Here is a 21090-nt window from a genome sequence, read left to right on the forward strand (position 1 = left end):
GACTTTGGCACTCCCAACATACCACATTTTACATTTAAAACTTGTTAGAATTGGTCACCATTACCATTTCTAACTTAAAACCAAGAGGGCAGAAAATTTCAGTTTTTGAGCCTAAGTTTACTGTTCCATTAAACACTGTTACAGTGGAAATTTGAAGAAATGGCAAACATGAAAGTTGTTCCTTATTTTGTCTAGTTGAATTTCCTTTTTTGAATCACTCCATTTGGAGTTTTGTAGCTCCAGATATGGTCCAAAAACCACAGCTGGCCGGATTGCCAATCTGCAGAATTGACCATATCTACAGTAACATGAACAGTGACTGCCACTGCCATTTGGGTTAGGTTCTGGCCATAATTTGGGGTAGGTTTCTTCATGAAAGTTGTTTTTCTATGTCTTAACTTGTTGCTGTAAAAATTTCAGGTCAATTGACCAAATCTACAGTGAGTTATGGCCAAATGAACAGTTACTATTCATTTGGTCATTCTGCAGAATCAGTTGCAGGGTATCCGGATTGGGGCCAAGTTTTGGTCCTCTTGCTTTGGTCTTTTGGGCATGGTTTCTTCAGAAAAAATGTGCCATTATAAGCCTAGTTTCATGTCCAATTGGCCAAACACCAATTGGACTAACACAGCCAAAGTTATGGCTGTGTAATTGGACTGAAATTTCAGTCCATTGCTGCTGTCCTAGGGCAGCTTACACCTTGACTTTGCCATACTATTTTTCAGTCCAAATTATGGTCAACATACCTCAAATGGTCACTTATTGACCATTAGAGTGTTCTTTAACAGTTTGATAAGCCAAGTCAATTTTTACTTCTCAAAACCCTAATGTCCAATTCAATTTACCCATAAACCTCAATTAGCACACTAGTTCAACATCCATGCATATTCATACCTTAAACATCATTTCTATCCACTCTAAATTCATTAAAACAATCAAACTCATCCTTCCTTAGGGCTGCCGAAAATTTAAAGATGCCCTAACATATATAATTTACTTCAAATTCTTACAATTTCTTAACTTAAAATGATGCTCTAACAAGGATTAAAGGAGTGAGAGTGAAAGTATAGCACTAACCTTGAATAGGGCAGATTTTTCCCAACTCTAAACTTCACTTTCCTTCACTTTCTAGGCTGCCAAAAGCTTGTTTAAGGTGTGGGGTAAAATTTTAATGAAAAGAGGTTAGGGTTTAGTGGTGGAAACAAGGTAGAAATCAAGCTTGAGAAGTGAGGTTTAATGGAGGTTGAGAGAGGGAGAGAGGCTGCCGTTTGATGAAGGAAGAAGAACAGAATTTTTGTTTCAATTTTGCCTCATTTTCCCTTTTTAATGAAATTGCTTGATTGTCATTGGTGGAGAGAAAGTTTAATGACATCATGTGATGTCAAAAGTCCCATTTTTTTCATTTTTCTTTTCTTTTCTTTTCTACTTTATTTCAATTCAATTTTTAGTAATGTTTATTCATATTTTATGTCATATTAATTATTTACTTAGCTGAATAAGTCGGCCAAAAATCACCTCTGAAGGCGAAATGACCAAAATGCCCTCCGTTCGGCTCAACGGGTCAAAATTGGCTGTACCGATTGAAAAATTTTTCTAGGTATTTTTTTGGCATTCTAATGCCATGGGAACCTCAATAACCCTTTTCTGGAGTCCCAAAAATTATTTTACAATTTTTCCCCCTGGTCTAGGGCTCTTAGTTGCGAGAACCGCAACTTCCCTCCGGTTACCCATCGCTTGGGCATCGGCTCGTTTGACTTGATTGTATTTTATTTCTAAAATTTTTACTAAGTGTTTCTTATTAATATTTGAGTTAATTATGGTCCCTCACTTAAGTTTAATTATTTTTCGACGTTCTAGGTATGGGACCGACACCGCCACCGAGCAAAGAGAATGTACGGAGTTGTTACCGGGAGGGTGTTACAAGCCATAATATCATATGTCTCAGTCTCTTCTCTCTGTCTCATTGCGTAGACTCTGACTGAAGCACTACCTTGCTCTGACTAATTCACTGTGCCTTGGCTACCTAATGGAGTACCTCTACCCTTACCTCTACCTCTGCTAGGTGGTTGTGAACCTCTGGTGGCAGGAATCTGAACTGACCCTTTTGCAGGAGTAGGAGGTAGCCCAACTCTATGGGCACTGGTGCAGTCTTTAGCAAAGTGTCCTGTGCCTCCGCAGTTATAAAAGGCTCCTGTGGCCTTATAGCATACCCCACCATGATTTCTACCACAAGTTTCACATTGACGGGGAGGGTAGGAACTTCTGGTAGTCTGCTGACCAGATGGAGGAGGTTTATGTCCCGAAAATCTTCCCCTACCAGACTTTTTACCACCCCTATTGTTTCCCCCCGTAGTAGTGACACTGAATACTCAAATCTGAGCTCCTCTGCACAGTGTAGTTTCTTGAACACCTTATCCATTCTCTCCAACCATTGTTCTGCCTCTAGTGGATCTACTATCCCCTTGAACTCAGTAGCCCCATATTTAATTAGCTTATCGTACTGCCTAGCTAAAGGCTATGGTTGTACCACTGGTGTCTGCAGAGAGGCTTGAGTAGGCATGTTACCAGCCATCTGTTAGAACATTGCAGCCATTTGCTGAGCAAACTGAGCAGGAAACTACGGTACTGAAAGGGCTGGTGCGGCTTATCCATTTACATTATGAAGGGTTGGGGCTTCCGTTTATACCTCAGCCTCTATTGATTGATCGATTGAATAGTCCCCTTCTTCCATAATCAATTAGAGGATATTATACCTCCTGAACAAATAGCACAAGAAGATTTTCTCCCGTTAGTGCATATTTATAATGTAATGTACTGTATGTATCAAACCATGACATTGAGCAGTTGTATTATGAAGAAAGAATATTCAAATTACAGGTCAAAATAGAATTTAAAAACTAGCTCTGATACCACTAAAACATGTCACACCTTACCCTTCCGTAAGGCATAACATGATCCCATAGTATACCTAATGAATTACCAAACTTCATCTGCTGATAACCCATTAAATACACTACAAGGGATTTTAAATCTTTTCTTATTTCTTTTTACAGTGGTGAGCACTTTTGACAGGTGTTTTAATTTTTTTTCTTTTTTTTTTATTGAAGTGAAACCAAATAACAAATGTGGAGTATCAATAATTTCTGTAAAAATTTTGGTAGAGTGTCGTCTGTATTTTGAACAAAACAGTTCTTTAAAAACCTATAAAAAGTACTTCCAATATATTTGTTTAATCCCAAACTCAATATGGCTCAACACAAATCAATTTTCTCAACATTTGTCAAACTCAATTCAACATCAATTTCCAGTAGTTCTAAAAGTTGAGATAAGAGAAATATATTACAACATTTTTATAGGCCAAAATAATTTATAACTTTAGTTTACAGCTGCTCAAGACCAAGTACACTATATATACATACAGTCACATACATTACAACAAAAACTACAAAAAAAGGTGGTATACTCAATATACCCGGAAGAATCCCAAAAATGTAACACAAGCAGCCTACTCTGCTGCTCTGTCTGTCTGTCTATCTGCGACAGCAATGAAAAAGCTATCGCTAAGCCAATGTCTCAGTGGTGCACAACATTAAGAAAATGCAATTTAAAACCATAAACCATAAATCATATAAACTGTGGATACTTAAAATCATAGTTAAATTCAAAAGACAGATAATGTCATAAAGAATTTAAACTCCATTTCACAATGTCTCAATGAATATCAATAAATCAGACACAAAGCTTAATTATGATTCCAAAGTCCAATTCGTCCTAAAAGCCAATGACTAATGAGGAATAGCATAGTTAGCTAGCAATTATATGAGTACTCATCCTATTCGTCCTCAACTGGCACACACCTCAACACTTCAGTCAGAGAGGGAATTCAAAGCCAATTCGTCACACTAGACAAGCTAGCGAGGAATTCAATCAAATATACATGATAGCTGTAGTTTCAAACCATTTGCAATATTTTTCAAGCAATAAGTATCCATCAAATATCATTCAAATAAATTTTTCACAATTTAAACAATAACATACAATTTGTCATAATTTATTTTAATTGAAAATTCAAAATAAATAATTGTTATACACAAACCTCTGAAGAGTAGCCTCTTGGCCTTGACTCAGCGTTTCCTTCACCTTCCCTGAGTCTTTGCTAACTGAAACACACAATTGAAAGTGTTTCAGTACTCACTTAAATTGTCTCTAACAATAGGGTTCAATAATTAATTTTATTTAAAACTATTGCTTTCATTAGTCAACCTATAATGTTGACCTTTGATGCACTCTAGGGGAATAAATTTTAATGTTACCAATATGTCACATTTTAAAGTCCTTTAGTGTTGGTATATGTTATCAATTTCATTTTCAAGTGTATTGCATTTTATTGCAATTTATTAAATTTTGGTATGTTGTTTTGACCTAGTCGGATGACCTAGTTTCCTCGGTTTTCGGGTTCTGGTCAGAATTACAAACTTGCAGGTCTATGCACTCTAGGGGAATAAATTTTAGGTCATTTGGAGTTTACTAGACCAAGTTATGGTCATTTTACTATTGCTGGAAAGATTGCACTAAAATGGCAAACTTAGGTCATTTCCGATTTTGGTAGTTTTTATACCCGAAGTTGTGCAAACATTTTGTCTTGCTTATGGTCATTTCTGGATTTTGTGATCTCTACAAAAGATGTAGCCCTATGTCTAAGCTTTCCAACCATATAAATTTCAGGTCATTTGGACCTGTTTTAAGTGAGTTATGGCCAAAATACTGATTGCTGTTCAAATGGTCAATTTTCAGGTTTGCAATGTCACCAATCCATATTTGGTCAATTTTCATGTCACTTTTTGGACAGAATTTTGATAGGCTTTCTTCATGAAAGTTGGCACATTTTGTGCCTAGTTTCACCTCCAATTGGCCTCATACCAATTGGAGTCACACAATTCCATTTATAGCCTAAAACACATACTTCCCTTAACACATTTTTAAAGCACCAAACCAATCACATATTCAACTAGCTATAACTTCATTCCCAAACCAAATTCTACATTTGTATCATACCACAACCATTTATCACTTCATATTATCATCGCTTTGGGCAGAATTCAATGACCTTAAATACACCAAATATAAATCCCAAATTACAAAGTCCATTTATAACAACATATACACATAACACTCCTAACCATTACACATAACTTCCATCATCAAATTACATATATATTTTCTACTAAATCATATGCATATGCTGCCATCCTTGATACCATAATTCACTAAACTATTTCATGAATTTAAACACTCTACCACGCATCACAAGGCTGCCCAATTGTTCATATACATCAAGCTTCTATTTTAACTTTTTAAACTTACAATTCAAACTATATACATAGTAAATCAACTCCTATACATTTAAGAACTTAAATCAATACCTCAAAATACCATTTACATGAAAAAATAATTCATTAACCTTGATATTCCATGGTTGCCAAAAATAGTACCTTCTAATAACTCATTAAAACCTCAAAGTTTCTTCATAAATCAACTCACCACAACACCTACACAAACTTTAATGAAGCAAAAATGGAAAAGAAGCACTTACCTATTTTGAAGCTTGTTAAAAACTCATCAAAACCTTTCTTTCTTGCTCCCTATCTCTTCCCCAATGAATATAGACCAACTTTAGTGAAGAAACTATGGTGAAATGGAGCTTAGAATGGGAGTGCATGTGGCTTGCGTGAGGTTTGGCTATGGAGCTTCCATGGAGGATTGGTTTCGGTTGAATGGTGAGAGGTTGAAGATGATGATATCTTCTATCCCAAATGTTGTATTTTAATGTCCATTTATTCCCCTTAGTGGAGCACTAACTTAGTTTTAAGATTTAATAAATCAAAGTTCACAACTCACACATTTTACCTCAATTCTTTTACTATTCCTATAATATACTACAATTTTAATTTTCATGACATTTTCAAAGTTTAATATCATTTATTTTTAATGAACATTTAGGTCAAAAGGCAACTCGGGATGTCAAATGACCACAATGCCCCTATTCGGGTTGTATTCCCAATTTTTCGGTAACACCGATTTTTGTCGGTTTCTCGATTTCTCGTTTTTCTTTGTACTAATTAATTAATTTTTTTTTTACATTTCCTATGTCATTTATACTTCAATAGATGTTTATTTAAGTCTTAAAAATATTTCTCAGGGTTTCCCGCTATCCAGGGCTAGTCAACAGTCCTCGCCTCAACTTCCTGGTGCGGTCACCCACCGCTACTGTTTTTGGCTCATTTAACTTAGTTACATTTCATTACTCTTATTTTTCCTTTGTTTATCTTGTATTTTCCTCTATTTTATTTCATTATTTCATGTCTCCTCACTAATATTTAAGTGTAGTTCCAGGCATTCTAGCTGTCCGAACAGACACTGGTTACCAGAACAGTAGAACGCACTACCGAATATAGGGGTGTTACAGTGGATATGCTGGTGGAAACCAATCGCAGAGTTAGGATTAAGAAATAATAAAAAGGTGTATTTCCATATTTCTAGCATGGAAGAGCTTAGCTTTGATAATGACAGGAGTGTAGCTCTATACAATCTAGTGTCAGCCATAGTTGTCAAGGTTATATGGCACTAGTGAGGAACACATCTGTTGAAGGTATTTGTGTGACAAATGTACCTATTATTAGGGAATTTGTGGATGTTTTTCTTAAGGAGCTTCCTGGGATGCCACTTGATAGGAAGATTGAATTCTGCATAGACACTATATCGGGTACAAACCCCATTTCTGTACCACCTTATAGAATGGCACCAGTGGAGTTAAAAGAATTGAAAGAATAGCTGCAGGAGCTTCTGGAAAAGAGTTTTATTTGGCCAAGCACATCACCTTGGGGTGCTTCTGTTTTGTTTATGAGGAAGAAGAATGGGTCATTAAGGTTGTGCATTGACTATAAACAAACTGAACAGAGTGACAGTTAAGAATAAGTATCCATTCTCTCGAATTGATGACTTGTTTGACCAGCTGTAAGGAGCAAGATACTTCTCTAAGATAGGCCTACGATTGAGCTATCATTAGCTAAGAATAAGGAGTGAGAATGTGCTAAAAATAGTATTCGGGACTAGTTATGGTCATTATGAGTTCTTGATGATGTCATTTGGACTCACTAATACACCAGCAGTCTTTGTAGATCTAATGAACAGGGTGTTTAAACCATTTCTGGATCGCTTTATCATTGTTTTCAAAGATGACATTGTAGTATATTCCTGGACTAATGAAGAACATGCTTGGCATTTAAGGATGGTGTTGCAAACCTTGAGGAAGTATCAGTTGTATCTAAGTTTTTGAAGTGTGAGTTCTGGTTGGAAAGTATTTCATTTTTGTGACATGTGGTCTCTAGTGAAGGCATTCAAGTGGATCCCAAGAAAATTGAAGCAGTAACTGATTGGATTAGGCCTACTATAGTCATCGAAGTGTAAATTTTTTCTAGGCCTAACAAGTTATTACAGGCACTTTATACAGATCTTCTCCAAGGTAGTAGCTCCTCTGACACGGTTGGCTCGAAAGAATGTCCTATTTTTCTGGTCAGATAACTATGAAGAAAGCTTCTAGAAGCTTTCTTCATAGTCATCTGACCAGAAAAACAAGACATTCTAGAAGCTTAAAGACTATTTAATTTTTGCTCCTGTGTTAACTTTGCCTATGAGTGGAGAAGAGTATACAGTATATGTTTTTAGAGTTGAATTAGGGTGTGTTTTAATGTAGTATGGTAATGTGGTGGTAGATGCTTTGAGCATGAAGTCTTATGGTAGCTTGGCACATATAACAACAAAGAGGAGACCATTGATACAGGAGTTTCATGAACTGATGGATCAGGGATTGATGTTGGATATAACTACTTTGGGTGCACTTTTGATACATTTTAGAGTACGGCTAGATCTACTGGACAGAATTAGAGTTTCCTAACACAAGGACCCACAATTAATGCGGATTGTAAAAAGGGTGCAGCAGGGAGAAAATTGTGAATTTGGGTTTGATGAAGATGGTACCCTTATGCAAGGCTCCATGGTACGTGTGCCAGATGTAGGCAACCTAAGAAATGAAATTATGTAAGAGGCACACTATACACCTTGTAGTGTTTACCCAGGATGCACAAAGATGTACCATGATGTGAAGGATAGGTATTGGTGGAATGGTATGAAAAAAGACATAGCAGACTTTGTATCTCAGTGCCTAACTTGTTAGAAAGTAAAGTTTGAGCATCAGAGGCCATCAAGAAAGTTACAAGAGATCTCCATCCCATAGTGAAAATGGGAAATGATCACTATAGACTTCGTGACTGGGTTACCTCATACTACCCAAGGATATGATTTTATATGGGTGATTATGGATGGTCTGATTAAGTCAGCTCATTTTTTGCCTATGTGGACCACCTATTCTATCCCTCAATATGAAAGGTTGTACATCTGTCAGATAGTCAAATTGCATAGGATTCTTACTTTCACAATACCTGATAGAGGGCCCATAGGATTCTTACTTTCACAATACCTGATAGAGGGCCCCATTTCACTTCTCGATTTTAGAGGAAACTTCATAAAGCACTTGGCACACAGCTAAAGTTTAGTATGGCTTTCCACCCATAGACAGATGGACAGTCTGAAAGAATAATTCAAATATTGGAGGACATGCTTTGCATGTGTGTCATGGATTTTGGAGGTCAATGGAATGATCAGCTTCAATTAATGGAGTTTGCTTATAATAACAGTTATCATTCTAGTATTGGAATGACACTCTATGAGACATTATATGGCCGGAAATGTAAGTCCCCTTTGTGTTAGACAAAAGTTAGAGAGGCAAGAGTACATGATTTAGATCTAGTGCAGTACACCTCAGAGATGGTTCCTTTGATCAGGAAACGATGAAAGACGGCTTTAGCAGATAGAAGAGTTATGCAGATCCAAGGAGGAAAGATGTGGAATATGCAGTGGGTGATTATGTGTTCTTAAAGGTCTCTCCTATGAAAGGGATTATGAGATTTGGAAAGAAAGGCAAATTGGCACCCCGTTACATGGGACCTTTTGAGATCACAGATAGAGTGAGAGCAGTTGCTTATCGATTGGAGTTGCCACCAAACCTTTTTCATGTCCACCCAATATTCCATATTTCCATGCTTAGGAAATATGTTCTCGACCCTTCTCCTGTGTTGCAATCAGACACAGTGGAGTTAAATGAGAACTTCACTTTTGAGGAACAACCAGTGGCCATAATAGATTATCAAATAAGGCAGCTTCAGTCAAAATAGATCTCTATGATTAAAGTCCTGTGGAGAAGTCAATCTGTAGAGGAATGCACCTAGGAGTTAGAGTGGGATATGCGCAACAAGTACCCATAGTTATTTAGTATGTAACTCAGTGTATTTATTCTACCTTGTATAAAAATTCGATGATGAATTTTCAATAAGGAGGGAAGAATATAATATTATGAATTTTTAAATAATTATTTTATATGAGAATTGACTAATTTGGTAGGCCCAGGAGAGGCATTGTGTAGTTCTTGTTTTGTGGGCTTGAGGCTTTTTGGATTGAAAAGTGTTAGTTGAGTTATTTTGCAGGTTGGGTAGGTTCTAGGTATAAGAGAAATTCTGTCAGATTTTTGGCATAAACCTAGGATGTCTTAGGTTCTTTAATTCTTTATTTTGAGTTAATATTGATAAATTTTTTGAATGTGATTGTTTAGGTAATCCGAGTCAACCTTCCTCATCTTCTCAGTCTCCCCAGTGATAGTTAGATAATATGTGAGTAGATATTGATTTTATTTGTAATTTCAATATTATTATATATTCAAGGCATGCTCATGCATTCACTTATAAATATATTTATGTAGTTAAATACTAGGCACACCTTGTATTGTAATTTTATTTGATGAAACTATTATGGATGTCACCTTAAGATAATTTGGAGCGGTGTGCGTGTGTCGACGTGCGTGGATATGGATAGGATGGGTAGTCGCGGCTGAAGCTTGACTCACTGGGACCCGATCCTTATATGTGGATAAGTCGGGGTGAGTATGGCTTTGAGTTGATCTCGTTAACCTCCGCACTTGGATTATTAAGAGAAAGTCTGGCTTGAGTTAACCTCACTGACAGGTATTGAAATTAAGAGAGCTGTATAGGGATCAGCTCCCATATATATTTATTGATGTGATACACGGGTGTGTGAGTACTTCAAATTATCTTTTGTGTGAATATTATTTGAATTATTTAAAACTATGTGAATATGTTGCATTTCATACATAAGAATGCATTAGACTTAGATAATTATAGAAATTATATTTAAAATCAATATCTTACTCTATGAGTCGAACGCTTATCCTTGTTCAACCATTTTTCCTCAGGTGATTAGTTGATTCTTTTTGTGAATAACCTGCTTCTTTTCTCGCAGGTTTACTTGCAGCAACTTAGTTATATTTCATTTCCTTGATTTATAATCTAGAACTCCGCATGTGTTAGTAGTATTCTAATCTTGATTAGGACTATAATAATTTATTTCTTTGAAGTTGTAAACATATTATATGGGTATGTTGGAAAGTTTGAGATGAGTATTTACTTGGATGAGAGAGTTGAGCTCTTAGCTGATTATTTATTGTTTTGAAGATTGTGAGGGTGAGTTAAGCTCCCCAAATTGAGTTATTTTATGTTTACAGGTCGAGTGAGTTAATACTCGCCGTTGGGTAGTTCAATTTATTATTGGACTCTATCTGTTTGATTTCTTGAATTTGGACTACAGTTATGGGTCTTATGGTTGGGTTTTGGATAGTTAGGCTTACTATGAGCTTTGGAAATCTTATGCTAACCCAAGTTCTAGTGCCGGTCCGGTCCAGAATTTGGGTCGTGACATAAGAAGTTATGCAAATAATAAAATATTAAAGCATTATTAATTAAATTCAGTATTTATGAATATAATCAACAATATTATATATTCTTCATCATAAATTAAAAGATATCTTATTTTTTTCTGAATTAATAAATTTTAATTCAATTTGTATAAGACTAATTTCGTAATTGACTAATTTAACTTATCTAATTTCGCTACAACTAGGTCAAAAAAGTTTCTCATATAAATTTAGTGAAACTATAAAATTGATTTTTTTTTTATTTTCTACTTTGTTAATTGGTATTTATATAACTTTATTTATTTATTTATTTATTTACACATCATATTTATACATGTGAAACTATGATTAATATATATTAATTAAAAGTAATTTAAAGTAATTTAATATTATGAATTCCATATAATTTTATTAGCACAAAATAAGTATTATGAACTTATTAATATTAGTAACTATTGATAATTCTAATCAAGGACTTACAAATAATACAATTGAATCAGTTAATTAAAACATAAATTATATTATATTAATTAATTAATTTCTATTAATAAAATTAATATAATTATAAAAGGTTTTGAAATATTAATATTTATATAACAATAATGAATTACAAATTTAAAATATATACATGCTATAGAAATTATTATTTAATATTTATATATAGTTATAAATAATTAAAAACATTCAATGGATCAATTTTTTTTGCAGGCAAATGAAAAAATCTACTCAAATATCCATTAAAGTAATTGGATGGGCTTGCCCTTGAATTAATCGTCTCACTCAAACATCTAACTTTAAGCCCACTCTTGATGTAAAAGAAACTTGACTATATTTTACTCAAATGATCCTCAGATTACACATTTTGGAATCAAAATTGTGGTGAAGTGAGAACCTTGTGAAATCAAATTATCAAGTGTCTTGATGTCAGGAAATTCTCATTTCTTGTATTGATGCTACCTTTACAACAGTGATAAAGAAAAAAAATCCATCTTTATCATTAAAATCATGCACTGTGAGTCTTGGATGAATTGGAACTCTAGACAATAATATAAGAGAATATATTGTTTTGAAATGGAAATAACAATGAAGTCAAAGAGCTTGACAACTCAATGGCACAAAAGTTGGAGAGAAAGCTCACCATATAAATAGATCCTGGCCACATGAAAGAACCAACATAGACATGAAAGAACCAACATAGGTACTTTCAATCATCTTTTGAAGTCTTTAAGCTATATATTTTGGTACGTTAATGTATAACAAGATTAGATTCAAAGAAGCAAAAAGAAAAATCCCTTTTTAAGCATGAGAAAGCTTGAAGCATAAGACAACTACTGTAGGGTTTGTCCTTGATTAGCCAAAACAAGAAAAAAAGAAAGGGGTATGCCATTATAGCAAAGCTTGCAAAACATATAAGCTTTATTAATATCACAATGATGCCATACCCAGATGCTTTTCCTTTTTAGTATTCTCTTCTATCTATTTTTCTTGAAAAATTATTAAGAATTGAATTCTCTCCATTGAGTACTCGAGAGCAACAAGTGCTGATACTGATGCTTGAAGCTATGGTATAATACCCATCAGCCGATCAATTTCAAAGTCACCAAAAGATAATAAAGAAAAATGCCAAGGGATACCAATCAACGAGCTAAGATATTAGCTATTAAAGTGCTTTTTCATGATTAGTCACTTGTCATAGGGATTCTTCAATATTAAGCTTTCTTTGAATTTTTTTTTTTTTATTTTTTTTATACTTGATTGAACTCTACCCATTTCAAATGAATTATTTTTGCTTTACAGGCTTTTCGTATCTTTTCATTCGGTTGAAAAAAAGGCCAATAAGACTGAAGGTTTGAATTATTGCAACTTAATTAATGACTCTAATTAACTACTTGTTCAAGGATTGCCTATATAGAAAAAGAAGAAAATGCTAATCTTTGACACAAATTAAGTGAATCCTGCTGACGAAATATTCAGTAGTTAAGGATTCAGTTCTTGATGTATTTCATCTCAAGTTCAAATCTCACTGGCTGCTGTTGGAGTTCCTCATAGTTAGGCGATACTTAAACCTTACCGTAAATCCCAATGGTTTGTAAGTTTTCTGTGATTCTGGGATGGGATATCTTCCCACCCCTAAACTTTTTTGTACTAAAAAAAATTAAGTTATTTCTTCTTGCTGTGATATAATGCTTCTCTTCTACATTTATGAAGTGATGAATCTTGCATAAGGCTTCTCTTCAACAATTAATTTAGTTTATATATTGCATTTGAGTTAATGTGCTAAAACCCTAAAATTATTAAAACATCAACCTAAAGAGCAATAAATCAAGAGCATCTACAAAATGGTGTAGTCAACTTTCAAGGCACAAAGCTATATGGAATCCATGACTATGAATTTTACAAAGCTAACAATTGACCAAAAGGATGGCTTTGCTATATGCACGTCTCAAAGTACCATATTAATTTATAAATTCCTTTTCTTAATAGGGTATCGTTCAAAATACTAAGACTCTCATATTTCATTATATCAAACAGTTAGAGAATCACCGCGCTTGTGTTATGTTTTCGTAATGGGTTCGGAATTGGTTGGACCTCAAACCTCTCTAAACTTAATTTTCTATGAATTTTGCACGCAGATAGTTGCAAATCAAAGCTTTTGGTTAAACTGCAATTTGATTCAACTGGATTGCTATGTTCCATTATATATGTAAGACAGTATGCAGCTCCAAACTGAAATTAGGTAACTGCATACTGTCATGGCTTTTGTGTTTAATAGCTTTGTTTTGTTTTGGTTTGATTGGATGAAAAGTCTCTTTCTTTTGTTGGGTTAATAAAGTCCTCCCTGTATCCAAAAATGGGGTTTACAGAAAAAGATTTGGCTATTTACCTTTTCCTATATAGGCAGAAAAGAAAATTTATTAATAAGAAAAGGTGTCAGATAGCTCAATCTTTGGCGAAAAGCTAACCCAATAAAGCTACTATAACTAAGAAAAAACATTAGAAAATAACTAAATAAACCGTAATTTCAGTTTAAATTTAGATCAAATGAATTCATGTACTTATTAATGAATAGATTCTCACTAAAGAAAATATTATTTTTCTTAATTTTAAATGTTAAAATTATTTTTATTTTTAATTAAAATAAAATTTAAAATGAAAAGAAATTGAAGGACATATAAACAAAAATCATTTAATTTTTAAAATTATTATTTTTAATATTTTATTATTAAAAATATCAAAAAAAAATTTAATTTTTTAAAAAGAATAATTTATTTGACTTAATTAAAAAGTTTTATCCTTATTTGACTCAAAAATTAATTTTAGACTTATTTAAAACTGGACTACTTATCATTTGATCTCTTTCCAAAAATAATTTGGCGATTTACTTGTTTATGGGTTATGTTTCTTGAACCATGTTTTTTTTAGCTATTCTTTTCTGTGTTGTATTCATCAGGTTTTCACTTAATACTTCAGGTGTATCCTAGTTAATTGATTTTGTTATTGTGGATTTTAAAATGGCTTAATCTATTAAGTTTCTTTCCAAGATTTACTATTAATAAACAATATTTTGGTTTTTAATATATATATATGGACAGAGATTATATTATCCTAAATAATTATAATTAGATCATATCAAGGTAATTAATTTAATTTTACGCTATTTATGAGAAATGATTTTTTAATTTATATATTGTCTAGAAATTAATAAATGAATAGACAAACATCTTATTTGCAAAAATGCATAGTAAAATAATCATTATGTTAATTGTTTGTTTGTATTAATTTCCTTTGCAGATCATGAACACAAGAAAACAAGAATAGGTTATGACAACAGTAGTTATGGCAGGCAGCAGCAGATTGATGCTTGATAAAGTTGTACACAATTATAAATAATCCTCTGTTTAAGGATAAGTTCTTATATAATTAAATTTAATTAACACAAAACGCAAATGATTAGTTTGAGATTAAGAGGGTATTTAGCAGCAATTAAGGGTCTAACTGCAAACTTTTAAAACAACCTTTGATGGAGAGTAGCCAACTTATTAGCTTATTAGTATTGAAGTCGTTTATAAAACTGTAAGTTATTAAATTCGAATTCCTATTGAGCAAATCAGTAATGCGCATTACAGACACGCGTGAGCATGGAGGTTCTTTTTCATTGTGAATACAGAAGGGAAGAAAGATTAAAAAAAAAAAAAAAAAAAAAAAAAAAAAAAAAAAAAAACCCTTAAAAGCGGGAACAGTGGGCTTGGCCTCTGACTTCCACTAGCACATTCTAAACATATAAACAAATGAAAAAGTTATAACAGCAATCGAATGAGCTCCACTCACTTATATTTTTGAATTAGAATCCAATCAGTACAATTATAATTTTTTTTTTCTTTTTCTTGAATAAAAATTAAAAGGTGGTGGTGTGCCAGATCCACAGGAACAAAAGGCAACTATTATTATTAATATTGTTGCCCCATCTGCTAAATTCAGCTCTCAATTAACTATAAATGTTAATTTTTTTAAGCTAAATTTAACACTTGTTCCTGTGCTTAACCCACCTCTTAATTACCTATACATAATATAAATAATACTTGGGATACAAAATCTATATAAAAATATATTTATATATTTATCTTTAAGAGTCACTAATCATTTGCTAGCCCTACATCATTCTGCTTGCAGCTGTCCCAGCATTGCCTGTCGATCTTTGAAGGGTGATTTCCTTTTCTTTACCTCTCTTCTTTTTCTCTTTTTTCTTTGTTTTCTTTAGCTTTCCGCTCAAGACTGGTACAGCTAGCACAACAATTGAGCTCCTAATAATCTTCTCTTTTTGTATTGAAGTTATCAATCCCATATTGGTTGAAATGATACTATACTAGATATGTAGAAAACCAATTCCAATAGGGTTTCAAACTCTTTAATTTTGTTCATCTCTCTCTTTCTCTCTCTCTCTCTCTACCTGAAAGTACCTCCAAATGTTGGCGTCCAGAAATCTGCTGTGGTCTCATTGGCTACTGGGAATGTGCTTGAGATAGGCACAAGACACAGTCCTCGGCTTTTTAGATCTTTTGACCCTTCTGGGTCATTCAAATTTTCAGCACCCTGCAATATCAATATACCCTGTCAAATTCTAATGTGATAAATAGAATATATAATCTTTAAGCAATCATCAAGTTAATATAAAATAAATGTCAGGAACCAAAGGGGGAAAAAGATCTGTGAAGCACCTGATGATGTTGAATGGGACTGCCATTTTTCATATATGGAGTACTTAAAACCTGCAGGCATTGGCCAAATCAAAGCAGATGTATCAGAACTAGCTAATCGTATAGTTCCTATAGTAATAATCTTGTTTAAATTAAGTAGCTATAGGATTTTTTCGCTTAAACTTGTTGAATCTTAACTCTAAGCAGAAGATTAGGCAACATACACTGACTTGATCGTGGAGGAACTTGATATACTCGATGGCTTCATGGAGAACAGATGCAGTATCAGTCTGAAAGAAACAGACACTATCAGTTTAATTTTTAAACAAATTGTTGAACTTTCAATTAAAGCCACAAAGTGAATGGCCATTGGGGTACTCTTTGCAATACAAATAATAAATAAATCCAGAGACTTACCTTTCCAAAAGGTGAAACCAATTGCTGAAGGGCAGTTATTCGGTCCCCAAGCTTCTCTTTCCGGACCTGATCATAACAAGGGTATCATTCACTTGATTTAAAATACAAAAGGAAAAAGCATAAGAAAACAAAAAATTTATAGGAAAAAAGCTAAAATTTCCCACTAGTGAAAAGCCGGATCAAATAGGTTGTACCTTAAAAGTTGGTAATGGCGATGGCGTTTCAATTCGAGGCCTTTTGAATGCTGGTTCACTTCCTTTCTTAACCACTGATCCTGAATCTCGAACTTCTTCATTGTTAGTCTGAAATATAAGTTCCCGCAAAAGGATTTAGCTCAAACCCTAGTTATAAATCTATTGATGAACAATCATCATAAATCTTTACCTTTGGGTTGAAGTTGGGACAACTGGGTTTCTCATCAAAAGTTGGCACAAGAAATTGAGGTTGAGAAGAGGGTATAAAACTGGCTCCAATATCATTTAGAGCAGTTGCTGAGGCATTCCAAAAGGGTGTATTGTTAGAGAAGTGTAAGCCACCTGCAGGCAGCTGCTGCTGCTTTGGCAATGATGGTTTTAGAAAAGGAGCAAGTTTAGGCCAAGAAGGGGATAGTTCATTCAAGATGTTCCCATAATTTGAAGGGGATGAATAGTTCATGTTCCGGTTGTTGAAAAGAGATTGCTGTGGCTGAGGATCAGGGTCAAATAAACTTTGTATCAATGCTGAAGGGTAGCCATAAGATGCTGACCCCATTGAAAATCCTGTGGATAAGCCCTGGCAAGTTGCTGCTGTAGAGTTCCCGGGGCTCCTTAAAGGATTTAGCCTTTGTTGCTGTAAAGAGAAATCTTGATTTATTGCTTTAAAGGCGTTAATGGCTGAATCTTCCCCCGTACTAGTAAAGCTCTTTGGACTCCAATCTTTTCGGATTTGAGAACAAGTGTTTATCCCCGAAGAATTCATTTCTTCTTGCAGTATGGAATTGTAATTCTCAGCTCTTCCATTTCCTCGACTATAAAAAGAAAACAAAAACGAATCTGATTGATATAAAATTTTTGCCACTTGATAATTAAAATTAAAAAAAAAAACTAAATTAATGATCATATTGACTTCCTTTTCTAAACATAAATTATAAACCAAGTCATTTGATATTCTTCTTCTAACTTGTAGTTGAAGCTTTGGACTTTTAAGGTCTTTAAATACTTGAATTCAACCATAATTAGAACAATAAAATATTTTTTAAAAAAAAGAAGGGAAAAACACACCAAACTTTATATCTATATCACGAAGCTTAATCTCGAATCTTGATCCATAAAAGACTTACAGTAAAGTTTGGCTCCAATCTGAGGAGGATGATGATGAAGATGATAACCCAAAACCCATCATTTGCAAGGTGGAATCCATCAAAATACTACTACCAGCGCTATCAGAATCAGTCTGCTGAGGCTTTTGCGAATCTTGCAAAATAACTGAGCCCTCAGAGAGTGAATTACTATTATTACTAATATTATTGGAATCGAGCTTGCATGATCTTGGCTCCATCCATGACCCATATGTTCCCATGTCATTTGCGTTAATCCCCGCAGAGCAAGGTGATGAGCCACCCATGAACACACTAGTCGACAAGCTGCACCAGTTCCCGCCGCAAATCCCGGTCTGAAACTCCTCTGCCATGGCCAAGAACTTTGTATTCTGTCTTTCTCTTTTATCTTCCTCCTCCTTGTTGTGACTTTGAGCGCTCTATATATCTCTCTCTTCTCCCTCTGTCTCTCTCTCTATATATATTAATATAATATACCGGTGTATGATCTAGTGTAATTTATATACATGAAACGGTTGAAGGGTACGGACAAAGGAATTCACCAGACACTAAGTTGACAAATCAAAGGGGATTGGACAAATGAGAAGAGACATTTTGAATCGAATTTTTCTTCATTTTCTTTACTTTAAATCTTTTGTAAATTAATTTTTTTTTTAATTTTTAGAATATATATAAAAATATTTTTTTTTTCTTGGAAAATTCTTGTTCCTTATAAGCAAAGGGATGTGGAGTGATGATGATATATGGGTTTTAATCAAGATGCCATGTCAAAAATTTGGACTTAATTATAATATATTTAATTTAAATCTAGTGGCTCTTATTTTTTATTGATTATTTTAAGGTCCTTTTATTTAATTGTAATTCAATTTTAAATTTTAAAAATAATTTTAATATCAATAGTAAAAATGGGACCATCCTAAAATATGAAAGTTGAGTTTTTATACTCTAATTCCTTGGAGCGTGAGACTCAATTGCTGAGACAACCCCTTTCTTTGGTTTACGCGGTTTGCGTTGCAAAATTGGTTGATTTTGGCTGTATAGTTTTACTTAATAAAATTAAATTATTTTAACCATTTATATTGTTATATAGTTTTACTTAATAAAATTTTATCATGATTAAAAATAAATTATAATTAAATGTGAATAAATCATAATGAAAACTTATAATGATGAATGAATTTTATAGCAAACGGAAGTTGATAAATTCAAATAATTGCTTCTTAGTGCTCTAAGAATATTCATTCATTAGATAAACTCTTAATTTATTTTTATAATTTAGTGTTGTAAGGTAGCTGCCATAAAGGAGATAATATATTCTGCTCTAATAAATTGAACTTGAATTTTATTTCTCATACAATTATAATATAACATGTATTGCACGTCAATTTTATTTTTAATTAATAGTTTAATAATCAAAATTTTATCATAAATGACAAGAGATTAGATGTTTAAATTTAACCCTTTCTTTTATAAAAAAAAATTATGTAAAAAACATTTTTTTTCATTATTATTTTATTGCAATAATATGATAGATTTGATTAAAATGTGCACATTGGGATAAATTTTATGTGGAATATAGAAACTTATGATTAGAATCCCAAAGGACACGAATGGCAATTATTTATTATTAGTAGTAGAAGTAATATGGATTGCATTATTACGCAATTGGCTACGTAAATGATACTATATAGATACATGAAGTCTCTATTTAGAAGTAGTAATAAGTATATTATAGAATAATTTTTATAATATGTCAAAAATTATGATATGTCGAGACATTTCGTAACAATATATTTATAATTAATTATGCAATTAATGGCATAATTATATTATATTATATATTAGAAATTCTTAATCACTTTCTTATAGCAATCAAAGTCAATCATGCTTGTTTCTCTTTTTTAATTATGAGACATGGCCACACGTATTTTATACATACAATGGGCAGCTCCTATGAATATATATAAAAAAAAAAATTTAAATAAAAAGCTACATGTAATTTATTTAATTAATTGTAATTTAGGAATGATTAAGCATGTCACATCTTTTACACGTTACAATTGATGAAGAGTTGCGTGAGAGAAGATACAATATATGCTTCATTATCTGGATTGATTGAATACCATGATGGCTTATGCTGTTAATTTCTCAATTTGGCCATATATTAAACTTATCACATAAAGCACGATAAACATACAACTGCCTGCCAAGCAATCCTCAGGGTTTTGTATAGCTAACCCTAAAAATAATTGTGATCTAATTCAGTGGCACAGTTGATCAAAAACAAGTAAACTCACCTAATGTATACTATAGTCAATGAAACCAAATTCATCCATTAGATCATCCAAAGCAACTGTAGTGAGGAAAAAAATTAGGTTCAACAACTGATATTGCAGGGGAAAGTTTGCTGACGGGAGTTGACTTGGAAGAATGAAACAGGTAAGTTAGGCGAGATCCATGAGGATTCTTGAAAATGGAAATTAAGAAAGCAATAAAGAGACTCTTGTATATGATTAATTTATTTCAGCTCTTAAAAGTCTCAGTTGACGATGATTTAATCATATTTATATATTTGTTCAAGCCTATAGTCATAGTATTAGTCTGCGATTAGATTCAACTCATAGAATTTGTGTCACAGACACCCACGAGTCAATTACAAATGCTTATCAATAGATTTAAATGTTAACTTTTACTTTTATTTTTTTTATAAGAGAATGATGACTCAATTTTAGCATTTATTAAATTAAATTTTTTTTAAAAGTTTGACTTAACTTATAAAAATCAACTTATAAGCACATATCTAATTTCAACTTATAAACATTTAAAGTTTTTGGCTTTTATGTAATTAATTAAAGTACTTATAAGTGATTGATAAATAATTAATGTATTTAATAAAAAAAATTTAAATATATTTATTATTAAAATGAGATTTGTGATGAATTTTTAAAAATTAAATGAAAATAATATAATAAAATATTTGATAAAATTAACTTATAAGCGCATAACTTATAAGTATAAAAATAAAAGGTTAAGTCTCCCAACTTAAATTTTTTAGTTATAAACTCAAATTATAAATATAAAAATAATTATAAATAAATATATATTTATAGTTTATAAATGCCCTCTTAATTTAGAGAAATAAAGGTTATCATATATGAAATTAATTATTTGATTATATTAAAAAAATTAAAATTTAATTATTGAATATTAGTCCAAAATCCTAAAATGAGTATTATAAATTAACAATAAATATCAGTAAGGAAAAATTAAAGACTAGTTTCTTA

At 32.6% G+C, this 21090-nt stretch overlaps 1 protein-coding gene across 1 annotated transcript; it reads right to left on the reverse strand.

Annotated features, from left to right (window-relative positions):
- Nucleotides 1-15177: 15177 nt before the first annotated feature.
- LOC131170689 (transcription factor bHLH112-like) lies at nt 15178-18248 on the reverse strand. The gene is made up of 7 exons (XM_058130375.1): nt 17810-18248; nt 16876-17497; nt 16686-16793; nt 16492-16557; nt 16299-16364; nt 16096-16146; nt 15178-15970 (listed from the first exon to the last, which is right to left on the reverse strand). Exons 1-7 carry the CDS (start codon nt 18157-18159, stop codon nt 15824-15826), a joined length of 1410 nt encoding a protein of 469 aa, XP_057986358.1. The 5' UTR covers nt 18160-18248; the 3' UTR covers nt 15178-15823.
- Nucleotides 18249-21090: the final 2842 nt, after the last annotated feature.

The sequence above is a fragment of the Hevea brasiliensis genome, chromosome 11 (assembly GCF_030052815.1).
Source record: "Hevea brasiliensis isolate MT/VB/25A 57/8 chromosome 11, ASM3005281v1, whole genome shotgun sequence".
Lineage (NCBI taxonomy): Eukaryota > Viridiplantae > Streptophyta > Magnoliopsida > Malpighiales > Euphorbiaceae > Hevea > Hevea brasiliensis.

What these genes read in the sequence shown, in the direction of transcription:
- LOC131170689 (XM_058130375.1), bottom strand. Translation starts at nt 18,159, where the DNA reads ATGGCAGAGGAGTTTCAGACCGGGATTTGCGGCGGGAACTGGTGCAGC. An exon ending in GTCCCAACTTCAACCCAAAG is followed by an intron (nt 16,794 to 16,875) that starts GTAAAGATTTAT and finishes CTTATATTTCAG; the next exon opens with ACTAACAATGAAGAAGTTCG. An exon ending in GTCCCATTCAACATCATCAG is followed by an intron (nt 15,971 to 16,095) that starts GTGCTTCACAGA and finishes TTGATATTGCAG; the next exon opens with GGTGCTGAAAATTTGAATGA.